Here is a 24,496-nt window from a genome sequence, read left to right on the forward strand (position 1 = left end):
TGCCCAGGGTAGTGCTTAAACTCACAATCCTGAGGTTTAGAGTTGCATGCTCTGCTGAGTGGGCCGACCAGATGCCCCTACATTTTTTTTTTCGAATAAACATTTAAAAATATAAATCTATGAATTAGGGATACGTATTAAATAGAATATAGTAGTACTGATGGCATGTGGTCTGGCAAAAGTTGAAGGTGATACATAAAAACAGTATTGTAAATCCTCTTACTCACCTATCTGTCTGGGTAATTAGTAACTTTGTGACTTTGAGGAAATTATATCGTCTTCGAGCTTTTGTTGTCTTCATCTCAAAATGACAATAACAGCCCAAGTATGTAAAGTATGTAGTACAGTGCTTTAAAAAACGAATATACCTAAATTGTAGCTCCTCCCCAGCTAACTAAAACTCTTCCAGATTTCATCATTCATATCTGATTTCCTCCACGAATCCGTGGAGATTAATCAATCTCGAACCATTTCCCCACAGTGCAGTATCAATAATTGGAAATTGTCGGGCCTCTACCTCTTTATCATTGATTTGCTTCCCTTTTGTCCTTGTATGATTTATAAAGCACTTAAGTCTCCTGATACCTCTTGTGCTATGTAAGCTGTATAACATCTGAAATCTGTAAGACTACGAATTATCAAAGCTGAAATTATCTTCTGATCATATTTTTCCTCTTGATATTCACAGACTGGCTCTGGAATTTCTGGGACATCTGGGTATTGCGAGGTAGCCAACGTAATGGTATACCTTTCCCCATTTGCATCTTCATTAGCCCAGCCACCCCGGCATTAGGGAAGACACGTGGATTGCATTTACAATTTACACGGCCATATGCTACGATTCCATTTTTTAGTTCTATTTGTGGAATGAAGTTTTTATGGAAAACATTTTGCTACAGAGTTGTGAATGTACTTAGGGAGATCCATGTGGTTGATCATGACAGCTCTCCCCTATCATCCCCGCACACCCTCGCCTCCTTGCTTGAAGTGCCTCCTTTAGCATCTGGCCACATACATCCCTTTCTGGTATGATCACTCGTGAAACAACTGCTGGTCCACCTGTGTATATTTGAATGATGGCACATCTGATTAAGTAGACATCCCTATTAGAGGGTCATGTGCTGAAATAAATCTCCCAGTGTCCATTTCAATATAATGCAATAAACTCACTTTCCTAGCAAACTCAGGAATTGCAAGCCAAGCCCCATGTGGACCCAAGAGTCTGTTAATTCCACATATGGCCAATTCCCTGAAGGAAGATGTTTAAATACAGTCTTTTTTTTTTTTTAAGTGGGTTAGCTAACAGAAAATTTAATTCATATGCTAAAGTGTGTCAGGCAGCTGAGTTCCAGCGTTTAGTTCATCATTATCTTGAATTGTGGGTTTAATCAAGTTCCTTCACTTAATGTGAATGTTTGTGTTCAAAACCTAGCATCCTGCTTTAAGGAAAATGCTCACCTTTTATTTCTTTTGGAGAATCCCCCGCTTTGTGAAATCTGATGAAGACAGCCAATGAAGTGGATCTAATTTCGGTGGCTGAACACGAGGAGGAGTCAGGGAGATGCACGGAGTGTTGCTTTCATTAAAATAGCTTTGTCCAAGAAGACATTTTCGCTGTGCTTCTGCATCCGTTCCAGGGCTGTTTCCATTTTGCTTTGCTTAAACGAAAAGGGAACGTCACTAAAAGCAAAACTTGGTTTTAGAAATAGAGATCTATAGAATCGAGTCAATGGTTGGGCTGAGTGCTGTTTTAGTGGACTGAGTTGGTATGTCTGCCCCAGGATGGGAGAGCAGTTTGGTCTACCCTCTTGGATTCAAAGCCAGCGCATGCAATGGAGTTTCTTTGTTTGGAGCTGGGCAGCAGGTGTAATAAAATGACACACTGTGTTTGTGTGACCCTGCCTTTTATAGCCCTGTAGTTGCTCATTCATTCATTTTTCAGATGTAAATTAAAAGAGGAGGTTGCCGATTAGATGTGGCTCATGTGGGCTCTGTGAAACGTAGTTCCCTCACGCTCAGAACTTACCGGATCATGACAGAAATATAAATGAGCTCTAGGAGAATATTTGACGCTTAAGAGAATTCATTTCCGTCGAGAATAGGTAGCTGGCTTTGCTAGCAGAGGCGGCCTGTAAATTCATTTTCCTCGTGTTCTTAGAATTTGTTATTCTTATTTTAATTTCAGTTTGCGATACAAAAGATTTTTAGTGTTATCCTCAAGCTATCTTTATAGGTTTTCAATTGGGAATAGGATTAATGTGAAGTAGATTCTCCCACTTATTAGAAGAAACGTCTCTTGAGAGTCTACACTGTGTCCAGCAGCGTATGGCTACTTTGCCAAGAGAAATCATCCATTCAGCCCAATCTTTTGCTGTCGTTTTTTTTTTTGTTTGTTTTTAAAGGTCAAATGAAGAGCATTTGACCTCTCTGGATGCTAGTAAGATTATTTACATAACAATTCAAACTTGACTTTCCGAACTGGCACTGTGCCACAGGACTTAGTATTAAGTCGAGCTGTTTAAAATTCATGCTGTTTACTATCTATGTTCTACGAAAATGTTGATTCCGTGAGGTGCAGCCCAATACCTCTAAGTTGAGGTGCTCTCGCTAGAGAAGTGACCGCTCAGCAACTGAAGACAAGGCAAACCCGAACAAGAGAAGACACAGAACTTTGGGAACTGCTGTTGAAGAAACGCTCACTGACGCGGCTGTCGGTAGGAATTTGGGGATTTCCTAGCAGGGATGAGGCTCTGTGGGCAATGAGAGCCCCGCCCTGAATGTGGGATTTACAATTTAACATCTTCCAATCCTCACCTTAAAAGAACCTCATGCAGCAGTAAAAACCGCCAGCTCTCTTTGCCGAGAACATGAACACTGACTGTATCTCATAACGTTATTTCATTAAGAGATCGTTTCTTGCTGCTTGATGGAGAACAAGCCTCCCCTGGCAGATTAAATCGGGCAAATAGAATATGCAAATCAGAGGCCACAGTCAAAGGCCGGAAGGAGCCAGTCCCTCAGAAGAGAACTAAGAAGGTCCTGCTGGACCTTCAGACTGACTTGCCAAAATGAACATTACTGCCCAGTGGAGCCAAATGTGGCCCCCAGAAAAATGTCTGAAACAGAGGGTCACAGTTATCCAGCCTTGACTCCCAAGTCTAACCATAATGTAATTAGGAAAATGGGCTTTTGTTTGCCCATTATATCATTTTTAAAGGCCAACTAAAAGCACAATGAAGCCCCGTGATCTTTTGATTTTATTCTACCGTCTTGCCTAGAAAACGACAGATCCTTCTATGGGCTTCTCCGAGAGCTTTGAGAAAATCTGCAATATCTATTTTGAATTAAGGTGTCTTTTCAGACACTGTGGTTTCCACAAAAGGATGCACAAAGAACATCCCCAAACAATAGGAATCTAAGAAAGTAACCGAGTACTGACACCGACTTGTAAGGTCTGGATTAGGAGATGCAATTCCACGGAGGAAGGTGCCCTGGGTCTCTCACTGTTATTTGCCCCCTATTTCTCCTGTGTCTCCAGCCCAGCTGCCCATTCATGCATGCATCAGCGTCAGATAGGACAGAAACTCTTAGGCCAGAATAGGAGCTGTGATTTCCTCAAGCCCATTTTTTTCCCAGTGTGTGTAACTTGGTCCTCACAGATTTTGATGTTCCTTCTCTGTGCTTTTAAAGCACATGGTTCATATACCTCTGGGTTAGCAAGGACGTCTCGTTTTTGTGTTCATCTCCCTCCTAGACTGTGGGCATGTCAAGGGCAGGAGTTCTGTCTTTGGGTGTCTCCAGTACACACCAGATTTCTTGGCCCTGGCTCATTCATTCACTTAATCTCTGAATCATATATTCATTCCCCATTGGACCCTCTTAATAAATGTTCATTAAATAAAGGGATGGGTGAATGATACCTTTGTTTTAGAGCTAACTTGTGAAGTTTATGGGCAAATTTCAAGGTATATGGTTGAGAAACTCCCTATCCACTGCCCAGCCAGCTAGGCATATGAGAAGAACATTATTACCATCTTGAAACTATTGGGTAGTTCTCCCTGTTCTTTGGGTTGAGTCTGAAACCCTTCACATGTTCTACAAGGTTTATAAGTCACTGTCTATGCTTCCAGCTCATTTCTTTGCCTTGTCCCCTTATCTCCATGTTTCAGCCACACCAGCCTTCTCAAACCATCTCACTGCCTTAATTCCTTCCCTACAAGGCCTTTCTTTGCACATGCTATTCCAGGGACCTAAACAACCCTTTCTCTCATTCTTCACCTGGTCCACTTCTACACATCCTCTAGATCTTAGCCCACACATCCCTTCCTTGAAGAAGGGTTCTTTGACCTCCACTCTCTACCTGCCTAGGCTGGATCTAACTCTTCCGTATTCTCATGTCTCTACACCCCAGGCCTTCAGAACACCCATTGCAACTTCTCATTTTAGGTTTATTTTTTATGATTAAGTGATGTATCAGTATTCTGTTGCCACATAACGCTGTGGAATAAAACGCCACAAAATCTCCGTGGCACTTAGCAGTGAGGGTTTATGGCTCACGTATTTGGAATCAGCTGCAGGTTGGCAAGGCAACTGCTGTTCTTGGGTGTCGAGGCAGGGGTTCCCCATATATCTGGGGATAAGCTGGCTGACTGCGGACCTAAGACTGGGATAACTGCTCCACCTGTCTCTCATCCTCCGGAAAGCTGGCTCAGGCGCACTCTCGTGGTGGTGGCAGATGTGCACAAGGACAAGTGAAAGGCTCTTGAGGGGGCCCAGGAACACCATTACTTCTGGCTAATCCTAGTGGCCAAAGTAAGTCACACAGACAAGTCCAGAATCGGAGTGGGAGGGCACTGCAAAGTTACAAACGAGGACATGTGGACAAGGAGCTGTAAAGATTGGGGCCATTTTTGCATGCCACCACAACATGCCTCTGGGACCGATGGAAGGCAATGCTGTATCTCTTTTTAGTCACCGCTATCTCCCTAGTACTTAGCAAGATGCTTGACATATGGTAGTTGATAAATATTTCTTGAATGAAAGCAAGACTGAATATGAAAAGACGTCGTTCTGTCGCTGTTGTCTCAAAGATCTAGAGAGATGTTCACTTTTGGAGGAGGGGCCTGCCTTATGGAAAGTAAAAGAAAATTAGAATTGTCATCTATTTCTCGTTCTTCAAATTTCCAAATCCCCCCAAATAACAGCTGTTTGCATCTTAGGGTTAGCTTTTGTTTCTCATTAGATACATTTCTCTATCCTTGTTGCCAGTAAGGGTGTTTGGAAATAATAAATAAAAAGAGTGTTAAACATGAGTTGTATGGAGAAAGGGGGCAAAAACTTACTATTTTGGATATGAGGGAAAAGTAGAGTAGCTTTCATTAGTTTGGATAGTGGTGTGTGCACACTTTCTCATGTGCCATAGACTCTCACAAAACAGGTTCTGAAGGGCCAAAAGGAGGTTGATGGTGCATTCAAATAGCCGGGTTCCTAATAACTGGGAAAATAAGTCAAATATTTTCATTAATTCTAAAGCATGAAATCCTAAAAAGGTCCTAAGGGTATGAGACACAAACAGAAAGGAACAAACAGAAAGGGACACCTAGGTGGCTTAGTCAGTAGAGCTTCTGCCTTTGGCTCAGGTCATGATCTTGGGGGGCTGGGGTCAAGCTCACATCAGGCTCCCCGCTCAGCAGGGACTCTGCTTCTCCCTCTGCCCCTCCACACCCCCACCGCCAAATAAATAAAATTAAAAAAAAAAAAAAAAAAAAAAGGAACTTGACCTGGAAAGGAAAGACAGATTGGCGTTGTCAAGTATGTGGAAACTTTTTTTAAAAAATATTTTTATTTATTTATTTGACAGACAGATATCACAAGTAGGCAGAGAGGCAGCGGCAGGGGGGTGGGGAGGGGTGTGTGTGGAGGAACAGGCTCCCAGCAGAGCAGAGAGTCTGATGTGGGGCTCAATCCCAGGATGCTGGGATCATGTCCTGAGCCGAAGGCAGAGGCTTTAACCCACTGAGCCACCCAGGCGCCCCAAGTATGTGGAACCTTAAATGGGTTTCATATTTGGAGAGTGGTAAAGAGTTGGGGGATACAGATTCAAATGCTGCTAGGAAATTCTGTAAGAGTATGACGATAATTTAACTGAACCATGTAATTGGGTGTCTTTAATAAAGAAATGTATTCTTTGATTCTCTCTTCATTTAAAAAATAATGCGTCTTTTCTCTAAGGTGACATTTAAAATGCTTGACAACAGGGAGTAGCCACAGTAATGGAGGAAAGTTCTAGAGTCCTTGTTTGTGCCAGCCGTTAGCCCTCTGGCAGCTAAACTGTGGAAAGTTCTGGGAAATTTCCGAAGCTAGGAATGGGATAACCTGGGCAGCAACTAGTCAGGGAGTGGGCACTCTTTGATTTGGGGCAGTGGGTATTTACCAACTGGACCAGAATTTTTTCTACTTTCTAATATTTATCCGGCCAATAGATGGTAATGGTTGTGCATCTCTGCAAATATACGGAAAACCAGTGAATTCTACATGTTTAAAAGTGCATTTGGGGGCTCCTGGGTGGCTCAGTTGGTTAAGCATCTGACTCTTGGTCATGATCTCAGGGTCCTGGGATCGAGCTCCATGTCGGGCTCTGTGCCCAGCAGGGAGTCTGCTTGAAGATTCTCTCCCCCTCCTCTTCCCCCCCAACTCATGTGCGTGCTCTCTCTCTCAAATAAATAAGTAAATATATTTTTTTTAAGTGCATTTTAGGTTGTGTGAGTTCTATCTCAATAAAGCTTATAAAACTATCTAAATACAGACTTACTTGCGCAATGACATGATTGAAAGCCGTAGCTTGGAGAAAAATAGCTGGGCTAGAGCATGCAGACTGATTTGGAGTTGAGTCATATTGCTAAGTTATAGTTACCAAAATATAAGGAGACAAGGCCTGGAAGATGCCGCTAGCAGTAAAAGTAGAGAAAAAGGCCTAAATGACTGGAAGAGGATCTGAGGGAGGAGGGCGCTGAAAATGACCCCGACGTTTCTAGACTGGAAACTCTGATTTCATTTGCAGAAATTTGCACGCTGCAATGAAAGCTGGTCGTTGGTGGAACATGACAAGCTCAGTTTCAGACATGCTTTATGGTGATGGCAAGACTGATGAGAGTGCCTGGTAGTTACATGAGAAACCATTAACTGGAGCGCCAGTGAGGGTCATGGCTAGAGATGCCGATCACCCCACATCTGCTTGGAGGGGAGAGTCTGAGCTCATGAGGCAATCATGCAGGACAACTGAGGAGGACTGGGAGAGATACGCAGGAGCTTGCTCCTCCTGCCTTGGCTTGTCCCTAGGGGAAATCTCTACCACGGTAGCCCATCCCTTGACACCTTGTGGACTCAGAATCAGGGATGACTTGCCCCAGCCTGTGCCTGAGAACTTCCTTCTTCACCCATCAGCTTGGGACGATGCCAAGCGAACTGCCTTCTTTGTCATTAGGTCTATGAGGCATATTTGATTAACTATTTCTCTACTCCTTATGGGCAGCTCTGGTAACATATTCTAGCTAACAGAGAGTAATGGAATGATGCTATTTTAGCGTCTCAGAGAGCCTCGCAAATAACAGTGGCAGGCATTTGGAATTCATTTAATTTAAGCATGTTCTCCAAATTTTACTACATCTATTTTCATGCATCTATTTAATATATTTTTTCTTTCCTCTCCAGGAGATTGACCATATGCAAGCACTCCTGGGAGGATTTAAAACCTTCTTCTTCTTCTTCTTTTTATTTTTTAAAACTCCCTTGGATTGCCAAATCCCTAATCTCCACTGATTATTTTTCCTTTCTATAGAGAATTTAATATAGTTTAAAGACATTTGGAGAACAAATGAGTAAAGTTTGGAAAGATACTTTGAATATTTAAGACAGGATGACACAGAAATTTATTGGGCTCCAAAATGTCTTATCAGACAGTGAAGAGGTTTTTGAAGCATCACATGAAAGATGCGATGTGAATCTCAGCTAGGAATTCCCCACTAATAATGTCAGGGATGTTGATGCCAAATGATTTAGGTTGTTAGAATACCTAGGCTGGGAGGGAGGCAGCCCATGAATGCAATTAAAGAGACAGACAGACACCTCAAGGGGCCTTTCCTTGCCGGAGTTATATTTGCTATTGGAGAAGGCTGGATTTTTTGCTTTTTCTACATGTGAGATTTAATCTGGAAATAGTTTTCAAGTATTTCTTTTCTCAGCAAATTTTAAACACAGACAAACCAAAGTATCTACTGCCTTCCATCTATTTCACAACAGTAAGTTATTGGGTCTAAAAGCAATCTGGCTGATCTCATGAGCAATAAGGTGAAGACCCAGTGTAATGGAACAGACTTCAGTTACCCGCATAGGGAGGGTCCACCCCCGTAACGGCTCAGAGTTTCGAATTCCAGCCAAGAAGGGACTCCAGGATAACTTGACTGAAGGGGTATAGTGCAGGGAGAAAGGCTCAAAGGATTTTGGTTCAAGATCTCATCTGATAGTTCAGTAGAAGTGAGGCTCTGCAGCAACATGTTTCTGGAAATCTATCTCCCTATGCTCTCGCAGCAGTTTCCTTCCTAGTCAGTATTCAATCCAGACACATCTAGCTTCTCTCCCTCTCCACCATTTAGTGAAATTGCTTCTCTCAAGGTCACCAGTAATCTCCAGAGCCAAAAGACATGCCCATCTCTTTCACTGAAAACCCCATCTTTTTAGAAAAGATCTATGTGTTTGTGGGCGCCTGGGTGGCTCAGTGGGTTAAGCTGCTGCCTTCGGCTCAGGTCATGATCTCAGGGTCCTGGGATCAAGTCCCGCGTCGGGCTCTCTGCTCAGCAGGGAGCCTGCTTCCCTCTCTCTCTCTCTGCCTGCCTCTCTGTCTACTTGTGATCTCTCTCTGTCAAATAAATAAATAAAATCTTTAAAAAAAAAAAAAAAGAAAAGAAAAGATCTATGTGTTTGAAAGGGAGAGAGAGAGCAAGAGAGAGTGGGTGCAGGGAGAGGGGCAGAGGGGGGGCAGAGAGAGAGAATCCCAAGCGGACTCCCCCTGAGTGTGGAGCACAAAGCAGGACTCTGTCTCACGACACATGAGATCGTGAGCTGATCATGGCTGAAACCAAGAGTCGGATGCTCAACTGACACAAATCCCAGACATTGTATTATTTCGCCCCTAAATGTTTCAATCTACATCTATAAAAGACAAAGACTCGGGGAGCCTGGGTGGCTCAGTGGATTAAGCCGCTGCCTTCGGCTCGGGTCAGTGGATTAAGCCGCTGCCTTCGGCTCGGGTCGTGGTCTTGGGGTCCTGGGATCGAGCCCCGCGTCGGGCTCTCTGCTCTGCGGGGAGCCTGCTTCCTCCCCTCTCTCTGCCTACCTCTCTGCCTACTTGTGATCTCTGTCTGTCAAATAAATAAGTAAAATCTTAAAAAAAAAAAAGACAAAGACTCTTTTTAAGTATAACCCTAAGACCATGAACACATCTAAAAACTAATAATTTTTAATATCACCAAATATCTGAAATGTGTATTTCTGAATGTCTCATAAATATCATGATTTTTTGTAGTCAGGTTAACTCAGTGAGGCCCACACATTACAATTGATTGATTGATTTGTCATAGGATTCTCCTTCTCTTGATATCTCACCCACTCACTCGCTTTTCTCTCTCCTTGCAATTTATCTGAAGAATGCACATTGTTTGCTCTGTAGAGTTATAGTCTGGATTTTGCTGATTGTACCCCTGTGGTTAATTTAACATATTCCTGAGCTAAGATGGCCTCAGAGGTGGTATTCTACTCTTCCATCAGAAGTCATGTGTTTGGTGGGCTGTCTTTTGGGGATGTCAGTAGACGTGCTTTATATCTAAATGTATTAGTTCATTAGAGGTTGTAAAATATTCCACATCAGTTCTTCATTTGTTCACAGGAATACTTCCACGAAGGAGGGACTATTTTTTGTCTATTTTTTAGATTACCAATGGTAAAGTTTGTACAGACATAGATCACATCTCAGCCCTGCTTGCAGTGTTGCTGTGGCCTCTCCGTGTACACAGAATGAAATCTGTGAACGAAACATACCCCGTTGTCTGCTCCCCCATCACTCTTTTCATCAGGTTCCATCATACAGTCTACCTATATATTGAATTTAAAATTAAATAAAACCCTTGAAATTTATTGGAAAAGTGAAGTCCTTTCTTTCTTTCTTTCTTTCTTTTTTTTTTTTTTAAGATTTTATTTATTTATTTGACAGACAGAGATCACAAGTAGGGGGAGAGGCAGGCAGAGAGAGAGGAGGAAGCAGGCTCCTTGCTGAGCAGAGAGCCCGATGAGGGGCTCGATTCCAGGACCCCGGGATCATGACTAGAGCCGAAGGCAGAGGCTTTAACCCACTGACCCACCCAGGTACCCCTCTTTCTTTTTAAAAAATCATTTTTATTAACATCTAATGTGTTATTTTCCCCAGGGGTACAGGTCAATGTGAATCATCAGGCTTACCCATTTCCCAGCACTCACCATAGCACATACCCTCCCCAATGTCCATAACCCAAGCATTCTATCCCTCCTCCCTACCCCCCAGCAACCCTCAGTTTGTTTCCTGAGATTAAGAGTCTTTTATGGTTTGTCTCCCTCCCGATCCCATTTTATTTCATTTTTCCCCTCCCACCCCCCACGACCCCCCATCCTACCTCTCAAATTCCTCATATCAGAGAGATCATATAATTGTCTTTCTCTGATTGACTTATTTCACTTAGCATAATACCCTCTAGTTCCATCCATGTTATTGCAAACGGAAAGATTTCATTTCTTTTGATGGCTGCATAGTATCCCATAGTATATATTACCACGTCTTCTTTATCCATTCATCTGTTGATGGACATCTAGGTTCTTTCCATAGTTTGGCTATTGTAGACATTGCTGCTATAAACATTCGGGTGCACGTGCCCCTTCAGATCACTACATTTGTATCTTTAGGGTAAATACCTAGTAGTGTGATTGCTGGGCCAGAGGGTAGCTCAATTTTCAACTTTTTGAGGAACCTCCATGCTGTTTTCCAGAGTGGCCACATCAGCCTGCATTCCCACCAACAGTGTAGGAGGGCTCCCTGGAAAGGTGAAGTCCTTTCTTGACCCTGAATTTTTGCACTTGCTGCTCTCACTGCCTGGTCATCTTCCTCCACTTTCTACCTAATTGGGTCCTTTTTGACCTTCCTGCAGGAATGTCCTCACCTCATCAAGGCTGTCTCTGACTACTTCACTTCCTGGGCCTGCTCTCCCTCATCATGGCTCCTGTTTAATTCCTTGATAACACCCACCGCAAGCTGTAACTATCTTTATTTATTAACCATTTTCCGCCCAGCATGCTAACTCTATGAAAGCAAGGATTATTTTCTGTTCCATACGCTACTGAATCTGAAGGCACAGCACCATTTCTGGTACAAGTGGATGCTTTTCTTTTTTGGAACAAAGACCACAAACTTGCTGACCCTGCATATCCTCATCTCTGTAAATGGGATGCTGGGGTGAATGAGGTGATTATAGGATTTCTTCCCGTTTTTTAATGTTCTCTGAGGACACAGAGACCAAAACAAAGATCATCCAGTGTAAGGCTTTTTCTGGATCCTTTCTGTCGTGGCTCCTGGTGCAAGTGATGTCTGTGAGGGGGCAGGCCGGCAAGGCTGTTGGGAGGCTCCCAACCTGGGACTCCGGCCTGACCCATGTCCTGAGAGAAGAGCTGTCTTGGTGACTGAGCAGAGGGCCACAGGAGTTGAGTGAGTGAGAGCATTTTTGGACTCCTGGGGGTGGGACTGTGGGGTAGGCTTACAGAGTTAGGGCAGGAAAATCTTTTGAGTGTACACTTTGAGGGCTCCCTGACTTTTATGACCCTTAAGGAATTAGGGGTTTGGGACTTCCTGCATCCCCACAGGTTTGAAATCCCCTTTTCCTCTGAAAAGTCGCTTTCTTCTTCAGGAAATCCCACCAATTGAGCATTATTTAAAAGCGTTCTCTTTCTACAATGCAAATGCTTTGCGCTTGGTTGAGAAGGTTATGAGTGTTTTTCACCTTCATGTGAATTAGCTTAAGTAGACGGCTTTCTTCCTAAAATCTGAGGTATCAACGTTGTGTTTAGGTTAAGAGACTTAAGAGAGAAGGGGACAGTTTGGGGGTTAAGACCCTTGTTGGGGCTGGAGGAGGACAAACCTGACTTAGCACAGAGCCGGGGGAGCTTGGACACCCAAGGGAGAGAGACAGAGGGCGTAGGTCAGCCAGTCCCAAAGTTTCAGTCCGTTTCCTGAATGCCGAGGTTCTAGAATTTTACCCAAGATTGCTTTGATTAATCTGATGTTCATTACCAGAAGAGGGTACAGACAAGACCCAGAATATTATCCTGGCTGTGTAGAAATTCACTGAGATCAGCAGCTGTACACAGAAGGATCGGACTGCCCCTGCCAACAGAAGGCAGTGCTGGGAGGCTGGAACGTGTAACCCGCACACAGATGCATCTGCTCAGGCAAACGGCCACCTCTGCCTTCCCGTCCCTTCCCTTCCTGTCCCAGGCCTGCTGCTGCCTCGTGGCCCAGAGATCAGATGGGAAGAGATTAGTCTCTAGGGCAGACAAGGCCCAGGAAGGAAGGGAACCCAAGGTCTTGCCCAATTGGAAAGCAGGTTTTCCTCCTCCTCCCAGACCTGCTCTCTGATCCTGATAAACCCGGCTGCCTCCTCCTGCTCGCACCTCTTGAGAGGGACTTACTCTGTGTTGAAGCAGAGTTTGGAGAAGCTCTTCGAGAGGGATCGCATTGGGGCAACCACAGTACAGGAGGATTTGCAGGCATTCCCAGCTGTACACTCGGTCAACTACGGTGCGTGCTCATCTTGAGACCGTTTTCTTATGACACTGGAAATGCACTTGGGGCTTTATTTCTCTCTGGTGTGTTGAGAAGACACGACAACACGCTGAGGTGCTCTTTGCATTTCTCAGGTATTTGAGATGTTGACTCAGTTTGGTCTTGGGTACAGCACTATCTTAGCTTTCTCGATAGTCCAGATTCCCAGGCTGATTTCTGACTAGACTAAGAGGTCAAGAAAAATCACAAAATATTTAAATTCTACACTTTCATGGAGTCTTAGATTGGAAGAAAACGAACTGGACTTCCCTTCATGGCATGAAACTGTTCTCTACATACTATTGGCCTTCAGTGTGTCCCACCAGCCTTTCACCCGTGTCGCAACAATTTCAGATGTCGGGATCACAGCCGCTGTATTCTTGCATTGACAGACAACTCTATGGTCTTCTCTTCATTAGGCTAAAATTTAATTATGAGTTATTATTAGTCTTCATCTCCCCTCCACAATCACACAGAGAAACTTGGATGACTCTTGAAGTAAGTGCTGTTAGTTGGTATGCATGCCCGAAGGCTTCTCCCTACTAGTCTGTAAATTCTCCAGCTCTTGCAACTTTAACTGCTGAAGAAGAAAGACAAAGAAACATCAGAATCCTCGCCTCTCCAAGACTATCCAAAGCTAATCTCATGGTTTGGGTCCTTGGCTTTTCCCCTTCCTCCCTTTTCCGGAAGTTTACTCCATCCCCTTTCTCTCTCTCTGTATCTCCAGGGTTTCCCTTAACCACAGACTACTAATCTCCCCTCCTACTCTCTAGTCAATGTTGCTTCCCTGCTCTGAGAAACTCTCCCATCTCCTGATTTCCTGTCACTGTCAAATTTATGGCAAGAGTCGCATATGGTTACTGCCCGCCCCCCCCCGGTTCTTCCTCATTCCCTGTGGTAATCTGCGTTCTGTCTCCTTAGCTTTGTAGACATTTCTCTTTGAAGGACATTCGTGTCTTTGAAATGCTCTTTTATCAGTTTTCAGGCTTCTGCCCCCTCTCTCGCTTATGATACAGATGCTGCCTCCTCTGTCTCGACAACATCTCCCTTTGAGTCCCAGACTCAGAGTTACTCTGGTTATCTTCCTGTTTCTCTAACTGGTCTTCCCCGCCATTTCCTCTTTTATTCTTTCCCCTGGATGGAAAGACCTTCTTATTTAACATAATGTACTCAGATCTTTTTTCTCTGTTCTCTCTTCCCTGGCAACCTTACCCGATTTCATGGTTTTATTAATTGTTCTAATAGGGATCATCCCAAGAGTTCATTTCCATCTCAACCCTGATGTATCTCTGTAGCTCCATGTCAAGCTTCTTGCTGAATGCCTCCCCTTGAACACCCAGTTGCCACCTCAGACTTATGGTATCTCAAACATAGTTTCCTCTGTAACCTATTCGTTTTTTGGAATCCCTATTTTTGTTGAGGACATTGCCTGAAACCCCATTCAGCCACGTTCTAGATCTACAAGTCATATTTAAGTTCTCTCTTCCACCACAGTTTCTGTCTACTCTCTTCCACAGAATCTCTTCCATCTGACCCCTACCCTCCATTTGCACTGCCCAACTCAATTCAGACCTTTGTAGACTTTTGCTGGGCTACTGGGATAGTCCAATCGGCATGCTCTGTTTCCACTTTCAACTTTCTAGCTTCACCGTTGTCTGATAGTCATGGAGTGTACCTTCTGTGGTGGTTAAGTATTAAAGTCACTGTTTGGGGTGACTGGGTGGCTCATTTGGCCAAGTCTTTGGCTTGGGCCATGGTGTTGGGGTCCTGGGTGATGCTCGCTGCTCAGTGTGGTCTGCTTCTCCATCTCCCTCTGACCTTCCTTCCCACTTGTGCTCTCTCTCTCTCAAATAAGTAAGTAAAAAAATCTTAAGGACTCCTGGGTGGCTCAGTGGTTAAGCGCCTGCCTTCAGCTCAGGTCATGATCCCAGGTCCCTGGGATTGTGCCCTGAATCAGGCTCCCTCCTGGGCGGGAAGACTGCTTCTCCTTCGCCAACTCCCCCTGCTTATGTTCCCCCTCTTGTTGTGTCTGTGTCTGTCAAATAAGGAAATAAAATCTTAAAAAAAAAAAATCTTAGAAAAAAAAGTCACTGTTTAAGAAAAAATTCCATATAGTCACCATTACTCTTGAAAATGCCTTATATTGTCCATAAAGTAGAATCTCAGCCATACGGCTTCTTAATAAGTTCAACACTGCCAATTTTTCTTCCAGTCTTGGAACAGATCACTTTCTTTTGGTTGAACACCAGATGAAGTCATCTGCTTGGTTTTAGGGGCCATCTAGTATGAAAAATATGTTTCTTTAAACACCAACATCATGCTCACCGTTCGTCTATTTGAATTCATGTGAGTTACTCACAAGTGTGGTACAGATCCATTGGAATGTATCAAAGCACAGCTCTGATCTTATAATTTCTGTGCTGAGAAAACTTTAGTGGCTCTCCATTGCCTATCTGAAGTTTCATTTCTTTAGCTTGTCACTCAAAACTGACCATGATCTGGCTTTAACTTACTTACCTTATCCAGGTTCCACTCCAAAATGGAACACCCGCTATTCCCGACACACAACTGGCACATTCCAGCCTCAACCTATACTTTCTTTCACAGTGGTCCCTCTCTCTGGGGTGCCTTCCTCTTATCCCCCATCTTTGCTGGACTCAGCCATTCTTCAGAGATCAACTCACATGCTGCCTATCCTAAGATTACTTTACAGTCCCCCTCCAGTTCTGTCCTACCCAAATCCTGTTTCCTCCTCTGAACTGCAGGAGATCTTTATTTCTGTTGCTCTCGGGTAAGTTTTATTTTCTATCTGGAACAGACATTTTCTTTGTGTTTTATGAGACGATACACACGTTATGGACTGGTTAGTGCTTGAGGCTCCTTTATATTTTTATATTCAACACCATCGGCATCTTAAAGCACACACTCAGTTCTCAAATGGTTTTTTGAATGATTTTTAAAGACTTAATTTTTTAATTTTAATTTTTTTTTTTTAAGAGATTGATTTGAGAGAGAGAGAACGCACCACATAGGGGCTAGACTGGGGTCGGTGGGGGAGGGGCGGGGGGTAGGCAGCAGAGGGAGAGAGAGAATCTTCAACAGATTCCCTGTTGAGTGTGGAGCCTGACTTGGGGCTCCATCCCACAACCCCAAGACCACAATCTGAGCCGAAATCAAGAGTCAGACCCTCAGCTGACTGAACCACCCAGGCTCCCCTAAAGATTTTATTTTTAAGTAATCTCTACACCCAGCGTGGGGCTTGAGCTTCACCAACTGAGTCACCCAGGTGCCCCAGTTCTCGGTAGGTTTTAATGAGTAAATAAGAAAAATAAATGCGGCTTCTTAACCTCTCCCCACGCAGCAGAGTTTCTCCCAACGTGCTCTAGTCTGGCAGTGACCCAGAACTTTGGACCCAGGGCTCCCCCAAAGCAGCAAACTCTTCTTTATCCAAGTAATGCCTCCATCAGGCAATGAATGAACTCACTAGGAAGGCAGCTGGGCAAGAAGATAAATGCAAATGGTTAAGCTCTTTGCTCCTTCTTAAAGAGCAAAACAAACATCCTATTTGATTAAAAAAAAAAAAAAAGACCTTGAAAATTAACAATACAATGGCTTTTTCATAGAAGGCTCTAGGAAATGCCAAGTCTGTCACTGGGCATGGAGGCATTTTGTTCCCAACGCGTAGAAAGAGACGGATGAGGCCTCCTAAGCAATGCAACAGACCCGTTTTAAGGATCAGAACCTTTTTCAGTGTATTTCAAGTTCAGTGGGACTTTAAGCTTTATGGAGAGAAAATCCCTTCCCTCCCACCTCCCTAGACAGGGATGCTTTTACTGCAAGGAAACTCGAAGCTGACAGGAGCTCTGATTCCAGGAGTCCACTGGATATAACAGTCGGTTGAATCTTTTCTGATTCATATTCCAAACCCCAGAAACACAAACCCAGCTCTGCTCGGATAAGCAGTATGATTTTTAAGGAAGGTATGGGAGTTGAGGAGGTTGGGAAATGTAATACTTAAAAGGATGGTCTGGGGTTGGGGAGGATGGGAAACTGAAGCCTATTTTATATCTTTCAAGGGATGGGGCATCTTCGTCTTTATTACCGACGTGCAGAAAATGTAATCTGCCCCAGCGACAGAGAGGGAGTTTGACCGTGAATTTACGCCCTCGGTGTTGACTTTAGACCGTTCAGGGAAAATGACCGCCCCACACTTGTAAAATCTTAATGTAGCATGGGAAGTGCACAGCGCTGCCTGATGTACAGTGTTCAGATTGGTCTTGACCTTATTAAATCATGGAAAGTGGCTTCTAGGAGGAATTAAAAAAAAAATTTTTTTTTTTCCTGCACAATTACTCAGGTGGCTTTTCCTGTTTCTTCTCTTCCTCCTGGACTTGGGTCCTGTAATTACTATCGCAGAGAGCTGGAAGGATGCCTGCTCTCCCCCGCACGGTCCCCTCTGCTCGGCATCCTCCCTCCCGCCCCGCCCCCCGCCCTTTCTCTTCCTGGCCCCGCCTCCTCCGCGCACCGCGCAGCTAGACAGCTGTGTTCAATCAGAAACCACTTACAACTCCAGACGATTCAAAAGGGAAACTTCGGCGTAAAGTGCAGCCCCGCTCCGGCTCTCTCCAGCTTTCTCCAGCTCTCTTCCCTCCCCGGAGCCCGAGGCGCGGACGCCCCTCGCCCCGCCGCCCTGGTTTCTTCGGGAGCTCGCCGAAGCCTTCTGGGGGTGCCGGTTCCTGCTGGGAGGTGTCCCGCAGCCGGCTAATGGGGGGCGGCGAGGCCCCGTAGGAGCAGCGAGGCGCCGCCGAGGGTGGCAGTGCCCCGGGACCGGGCGGTGGGCGCGCGCGGGCGGGTCCCCGCGCCGGCTCGGCCGCTGCAGCAGCTGCGAGCGCGCCACGCCACCGAGCCTCCTGCGGCAATGGCTCGTCCGTGAAACGCGAGCCGGTTCCGCGCCTTCCAGGAGAGCTTGCATCCTTCCTTGGAGTTTCCCCCACGGTCTTGGGGTGAAAATGGCTGTCTAGACTAAAATGTGCCAGAAGGGACCAAGCGGTGGATCTCGAGCCCGGTAAGCCCAAGTCAGAAGCTCCGAGACCCGGAGGAGGAGGAGCTCGGCTCTGAAAAGTGCAGTCATGAATTCTGGAGTTGCCATGAAATATGGAAACGACTCCTCGGCCGAGCTAAGTGAGGTAAGGAACAGCTGAGGTCGGGAGCTCCGGCGTCTTAGGCATTTGCTTTTCGATAACCGTCCCCCGGCCCGTGCCTCCCAGTCTCCCCCAGCCCTACACCCCACCCCCCTCGTGCGCCCAGGCTGGAGGCAGCGCAATTAAAGATTAATAGTTTTTTTTTTGTTTTGTTTTTTTTTTTTTTTTTTTTTTTTTTGGATCTTGTTTTAACTTGTAGTGCTACTCAGGAAATGACCTGAACTGGCTTGATAATTCAGTCTGAGACGAGAGGTTTCAGAAAGAAACGAGCTCTCACCACGGCGCCAAGGCGTTCTGCTCTCCGCGAATCTGGGTCCCCCGTCCCTTCCCGCCCCAGTCCCCCCAGTTTATGTTCGACATTCCTTTTGATAGCAATCGGGGATCCGAAGGCGAGCTGCCGCCGGTGCTAACGAATTTGGTGGGGCTGGGGGAGCGCAGCGGATTTTGAAGTCTGCCACTTGGCTCCCACGTGCGATGCGTTTGGTTCAGTTCCGGCACGGTGGTCTCGCGTCGGCGGAGAGGAACGACCCGCGCTGGGGAGGGAGGTGGGGAGGAAGAATCACATCAAAGCCGCTTAGAACTTTATTTCCTGCGCGGGACTGGACTCCTGAGTCTTTGAGGCGAGCGCTTTTGCAATTCCTGGCTCTCACTGTAACCTACCCATTTGACTGTTGGAGACTTGCTTTGAAATTGCAGCTACATCAAACGGTATGCAAATATGTGAGCGTAAGATGCTCAAAGCCACCTTTTTTGATGACTTTAGGGATGCCTCGGGCACATCTCCCCCCACTACTGCCACCGGCGGCTTTGAATGCCTGAGAAGTGGCGATGGAAAACCTACCAAACTGGGTGCTGGAAGGAGAGGAGGGAGTCCGTGTGACTCGTGTCTACAGCAGGAGGTTTAGTGGCTGTGGGTTTTCCTCCTGGCACCATCCCTGAGCTATTTATGGGACAAAAGTAGAATAAATAGTCCGTGCTTCTTGAGTATGGCTGAAGACAGGAAAGGGGAAGAAAAGGAGCAGAGCATAAAAACAGCCGGAAGGCAGATAGAGGTGATGTCAGATTACCGACTGTGAAGGGAAATTGAAAGGCTGGTGCCCTGGCTAGGGGGAGAGGGCTTGGAGATGGGGAAGAGAGGGGGGCGTAGACAGGGGGAAACCTGAGTAGGTCTGTGGCTGATATCCAGCAGGGAATGCTGTGCGCCCTGCCTGGTGCCCTGTGTCTTGCTGCTTCACTGTCCCCACTCTGGGTTTGGAGTAGTGTTGTGGGGTGTTGGTGAATGAGGCAGAGGCATTCCCTAATCCTGTAGAAGGTCGGGAGATGTAGAAGGTCGGGAGATGCTAAGAGGGGTGGGTGGAACTTGAACACAGGATCCGAAGGCGAGCTGCCGCCGGTGCTAACGTGATGTAGAAGGTCGGGAGATGCTAAGAGGGGTGGGTGGAACTTGAACACAGGAGGTTAGGGGAAGAGGCAGGAAGACCTAAGTGATTTATTTACTTATTTATTGACAATTTTACAAGCAGGGAGAGGTTCTACACCTAAAATGGGACCTAAGACCCTGCTCCATAGCTCACCCTATGTAAGGAGAAGCCTGTGACTTCCCTTGTAAGGTCCCTTACAAATCAAGCACTTACCGGTGCCTTCCCCTGGTCCCTCAACCCTCCTCTCTGTGGCAGCTGCAACTCCCCACCACCTAAAGTATGTTGTTTCAGTTGCCTTTGTTTTAAAAACGAATCCCAGCTTGGGGAGGAAGTTGGTAGAAGGCTGGGTAGGGAGAGGAGGTCTGACCTGACTCGCACTGTATTGGCACAGTGAGTGCATGAGATGAACCCAGAGTGTCCATGAAACTCAGATGGGAGGTTCTTTGCCTGGTCCTATCCACTCCCTGTGGACTCCTTAGAAAACCTGGGGCTTGAAGGGAAGAGTGGAGGGTGCTCTGTGGCCCCTGTGATGGTTGGAGCCATACTGTTTGAACGTTAGAGGACATCGTTTTGTCCCTGAGGAAGTTTCTGGCCAGTCCTATCCTTTACCAAATTTTCTTTCCTCGGTCTCAGTGTCTGCTCATCATTTCTTGCCTTCTTTCTAGGTTCGATGATTTAGTCCACCGTGACCCTCCCCAGCCCCAGATGCCCTGCAGGTCGGGTAGTTGCTGTAGATTGTAGGATAGTTATTTTTAGTTTTTGGACATATTTTCAATTAGGATACGTGTAAGAGAATCTGTAAGGCAAGGGGGTGTGTGTGGTTTATACTTGCGGACCCTAAATCTCAAGTCAGTTGATCATGGGCAGCAGTTGTAGGATTGAGCTGTTCTGTAATATCCACAGTTCTGAATACAGTTCGTCTGTATTCTTCACCACAGGTCTTTGGTGGACTGAAGAGTTTCTGGTCACAGTGATTTTTGTCTTAAACACTGGTTCTGCTTTAACGTCTTGAGGGAGGCAAAGTTGACATTCTCTTTTGATGGTTGGTTCCTCCTCCTCACCTGGAGGCAGAGCTAATAAAACCCCTCAGAGGCCCCTTTAGTACCATTATCTCTTATTGCCCAGGAGCCTCCACACTGTCTGGAGGTCACCGTGGGGTCAGATTCAGCCTGTTGTTCCCCAGGCGGTTCAGGGGCAGGAAAAACCGTGAGAGGGCCCAGCGTAATTCTGGGGTTCTGAAACAAGAGGCCTCCCTCCTTGGTGTGGACTTGTGAGCTGACCCCTTCTGGAGGGGTCCTCCAGCCATTGGAATCCTTGACTGTTCGGCAATAATGTTGGCACTGACTCCATACGGCCTCAACGACGGGGAGTGACTTGAACCCATTGCTGGTTATAATCTGCTGGTCTGGCGGGTGAGGGCCGCCAGCCTTGGTCAGCTGCTGAAGGGCTGAGCTCTGCTTGTGCAGTGCTCTGGAATGCTCGAATGAGAGAGGGAGAGAAAGAGAGGAGATCTGGGTGTGAGGGATGCATGGTAGGACCTCTAGAGCTAGAGCTGGGTGTTGGGCGGGAGGTGTTTTGCATGTGTGAGAACTTTAAGATAGAAAAACAGGAAATTCATGAATGTGTCCCTTTTGTGTCTTTACTTTGGAAACAATAGCTGTTTAAGATCCTGCAAGATGATTATAGGAGATAGTCAAATTGCCTCTACCTGTGGGCATTCAAAACCTTTTTGTTGATCCATGACCACAAACGGCTTCTATCAAGTCTGAACACTTTAACCAGAGCAAACTAATCCTTAGCATTAACCACAGTAATGCAAAAGGAAAATCTGAGAAACATGAATTGGCTAGTCTCTTTTCTTGGCTATTAGCTGTCCCTTTCAGAGAATCAAAGGATGTTTTCCTTTTTCGAATGTGAGGTTAAGAAAGGACTCCAACATCAGCCAAATCAAAAGTCTTTAGAAAATCAGGTACAGGGCACCTGGGTGGCTTAGTTGGTTAAGTGTCTGCCTTCGGCTCAGGTCATGATCCTAGGGCCTCTGGATCTAGTCCCACATCGAGCTCCCCGCTCCGTGGAGAGTCTGCTTCTCCCTCTCCCCCACCCCCCCACCCTAGCTCGTGCTCTCTCTCAAATAAAATCTTTTAATTAAAAAAAAAAATCAAGTATACTTTTAGCAGCACTATATTAAATTCTCCCAAACCTTGTCGAGGGAAGGCTCTTAATTCCTCTTCCTCTTTGCCATGGGTTTTTGGTTAGCGCTTTATTTTGTTTGTCTTGGTAAAACTTGTGGGACCAGTATGTTGTTGAACCTTGTCACGTCTCTTAGTTCTTAGAATCATTCAGATTTGGGGAGAAAGATCTCTTAAGGCACAGCATTACCAAGGTATGACTTGAATTCACTAATCTTTCCAGAAGACCTGTCTACTGGATCTGCTTGTCAGGTGGACAGCTGCCTGTTAATGCAGCAAAATAGAAATTTATCTTTTAAGAGTTCTTTTTGGGGCACCTAGGTGGCTCAGTGGGTTTAAGCCTCTGCCTTTGGCTCCGGTCATGATCCCAGGGTCCTGGGATCAAGCCCTGCATAGCCCCCCCCCCCCCCCCCCCCGCCTTTGCTCAGCAGAGAGGCAGGGACCCTGCTTCCCTTCCTCTCTCTCTGCCTACTTGTGATCTCTGTCCATCAAATAAATTAAAAAAAAAAAAAGTTCTTGTGATCATTGAAATCTCTGGGGTTAAAAAAATATTCTTAAGAATAATTTGTCTGGGAGCGCCTGGGTGGCTCAGTGGGTTAAAGCCTCTGCCTTCTGCTCAGGTCATGGTCTCAAGGTCCTGGGATTGAGCCCCACATCCAGCTCTCTGCTCAGCAGGGAGCCTGCTTCCCTTCCTCTCTCTCTGCCTGCCTCTCTGCCTACTTGTGATCTGTCTGTCAAATGAATAAATAAAATCTTTTAAAAAAAATTTGTCGAAGCAATCAACTTATATTTTCTGCCTTTTAAACATTAAACAATGAACAGGTAAAATTCTCCTGTCACTGTTTACTCTGAAACCTTAGTTGCCCCTGGAAATCCTACTTCCCTTCCTCTTTCCTCATCACTTCATTCAAAGCTGCTTTCACGAGATGATTCCACTTAGGAACATGGGTATAGAGGCAATTCGGAGTACTTTCACCAGGAACTAGTTGGGTAGCTACGGAAACTCCACATCTTCACTGATAATTCTACAGGGGTTCTCTACACAGACCATCCTGTGAGGGATTTCACAGATGTGAAATTTCACAGATGTATTTCACAGATGTATTTAGGCTTCATCATCAAGTTACAAAACATCAGAGTTGGAAGGGCCTGTGAGATCATCTAGTAGTCCCACACCCCTTTATACTTCCTTCTACTCCATTGTTTTTATAGAATCCCCTTCATTCTAATGAGTTGTCTCCTGTGTGTCCTGGCTATAGACCATCAGCATCAGAAGGGCAGTGTGAAAACCTGTCAGGGTCTGGCACATGGTAGGTGTTCTACAAATATTTAAATGAATGAACACCTTGCCTCTTCTCTCCCTTTCCCTTTTTACACACATAGGATTTGAGGAACTGCTTTAAGTGCTTTGTCTGAAGACTTTTTTTGGGGGGGGGGCGTCTGTGGATGTGTAATAAAGTGCCCCTAAATTTAGAGGCTTGAAGAAACCTTAGTTGTGCAGGATTTTGCAGTTTGGGGCAGAGCTCAGGGGAGATGACTTTTGTCTATGACTGGAGCAAGAAGATCCTCTTCTGACGGCTTCACACATGGCTGGCATAGTGGTGCTGGCCCATGGACTGGGAGATCACCTCTCTTCTCTTCTGCAGGGGCCTGTCTCTGTGCCTGCTTGGGTTTCCTGTCAACATGGCTGCTGCATTCGGGGGGCGGGGGTAGGGGGGCAGCTGGCAGTTATTTGTATGCATCTTTTTTTTTTTTTTGAAGATTTTATTTGTTTATTTGACAGACAGATCATGAGTAGGTAGAGAGGCAGGCAGAGAGAGAGAGAGAGAGGAGGAAGCAGGCTCCCTGCAGAGCAGAGAGCCTGATGCAGGGCTGGATCCCAGAACCCTGGGACCATGACCCCAGCCAAAGGCAGAGGCTTAACCCACTGAGCCACCCAAGCGCCCCTATTTGTACGCATCTGTTGGTCAGAAACAGCTCTGTGCTTAGCCCAGATTGAAGGTGGTGAATAGATCCCCACCTCTCCAAGGGGGATATAACAAAGAATTTACAACCAGTTTTCATCTACTCCAGAGGCTACAAAATGACAGAGCCTTATCTAAAACCCTGGTCTCTTGATTCTCAGGGCCTGGAAATAGATTTGTTTTTTGTTTCTTAGCTGTTAATTCAGTGGTTTTCCCAGGTATCAATCTGCTTCCTTATCAAAAACCGTATGAGAGACGTTTTGTTATGCCCATGATACAGGTGTGGAGATTGAGGCATAATGAGGTGAAAACACTCACCGAGGTTCTACAGACTATTAGGGGTGGAGTGAGGATTTGAGCCCAAGCAATCTTTCTCCCAGGCCCACCAACCGATCATGGCTTCCTTTCGTCAGTTTCTCTTACTCTTCTGAGCTTTCGGTCACGTGCTCCTAGGAGGGAGTATTCTGTATAAGAGGCCTGTTATTTAACTAGATTTGGATTGGAATCTATGCAATGCCCAGATAAATGTTTTTGATTAAAAATGAAACGGATAGTGATTAAAGGAATGTGGTCCCTGCATCACCTTCAAGTGACTGAGGAATTCTAGGCATGGGTTTTCCAGAGCCCTAAAAGCAGATCTGTCCGTAAAGAATAGGGTGATCCTCATCTAAGAGAGCCCTCTCTTTTGTCCTTGTTTACCCCTGGGAGAGAGGTTGCCCCACAGCCTCTGTCTCACTGCCGCTGTTTGGTGTTGACATCGGAAGGATTAGCGCTGCCATATCTGAGGTGTCAGAATGAGAATAAGACCTCCTTTGTCACAAGAATC

The 24,496-nt window shown here is 45.6% G+C and overlaps 1 protein-coding gene across 2 annotated transcripts in view; it reads left to right on the top strand.

Moving 5' to 3' along the window:
- MCC (MCC regulator of WNT signaling pathway) overlaps nt 1-24,496 on the top strand; it is a 421,104-nt gene that overhangs the window by 130,556 nt on the left and 266,052 nt on the right. Inside the window, exon 1 of one of the 2 annotated variants that reach the window (XM_046001225.1) lies at nt 17,467-18,081. The exons of the other annotated variant lie outside the window; for it this stretch is intronic. Coding sequence (XP_045857181.1) covers nt 18,025-18,081 — 57 coding nt within the window. The 5' untranslated portion in view covers nt 17,467-18,024. Of the gene's footprint in view, nt 1-17,466; nt 18,082-24,496 lie in introns of those variants that run through there. 2 annotated transcript variants of the gene reach the window in all.

This window comes from Meles meles, chromosome 3 (assembly GCF_922984935.1).
Source record: "Meles meles chromosome 3, mMelMel3.1 paternal haplotype, whole genome shotgun sequence".
Taxonomy (NCBI): Eukaryota; Metazoa; Chordata; class Mammalia; order Carnivora; family Mustelidae; genus Meles; species Meles meles.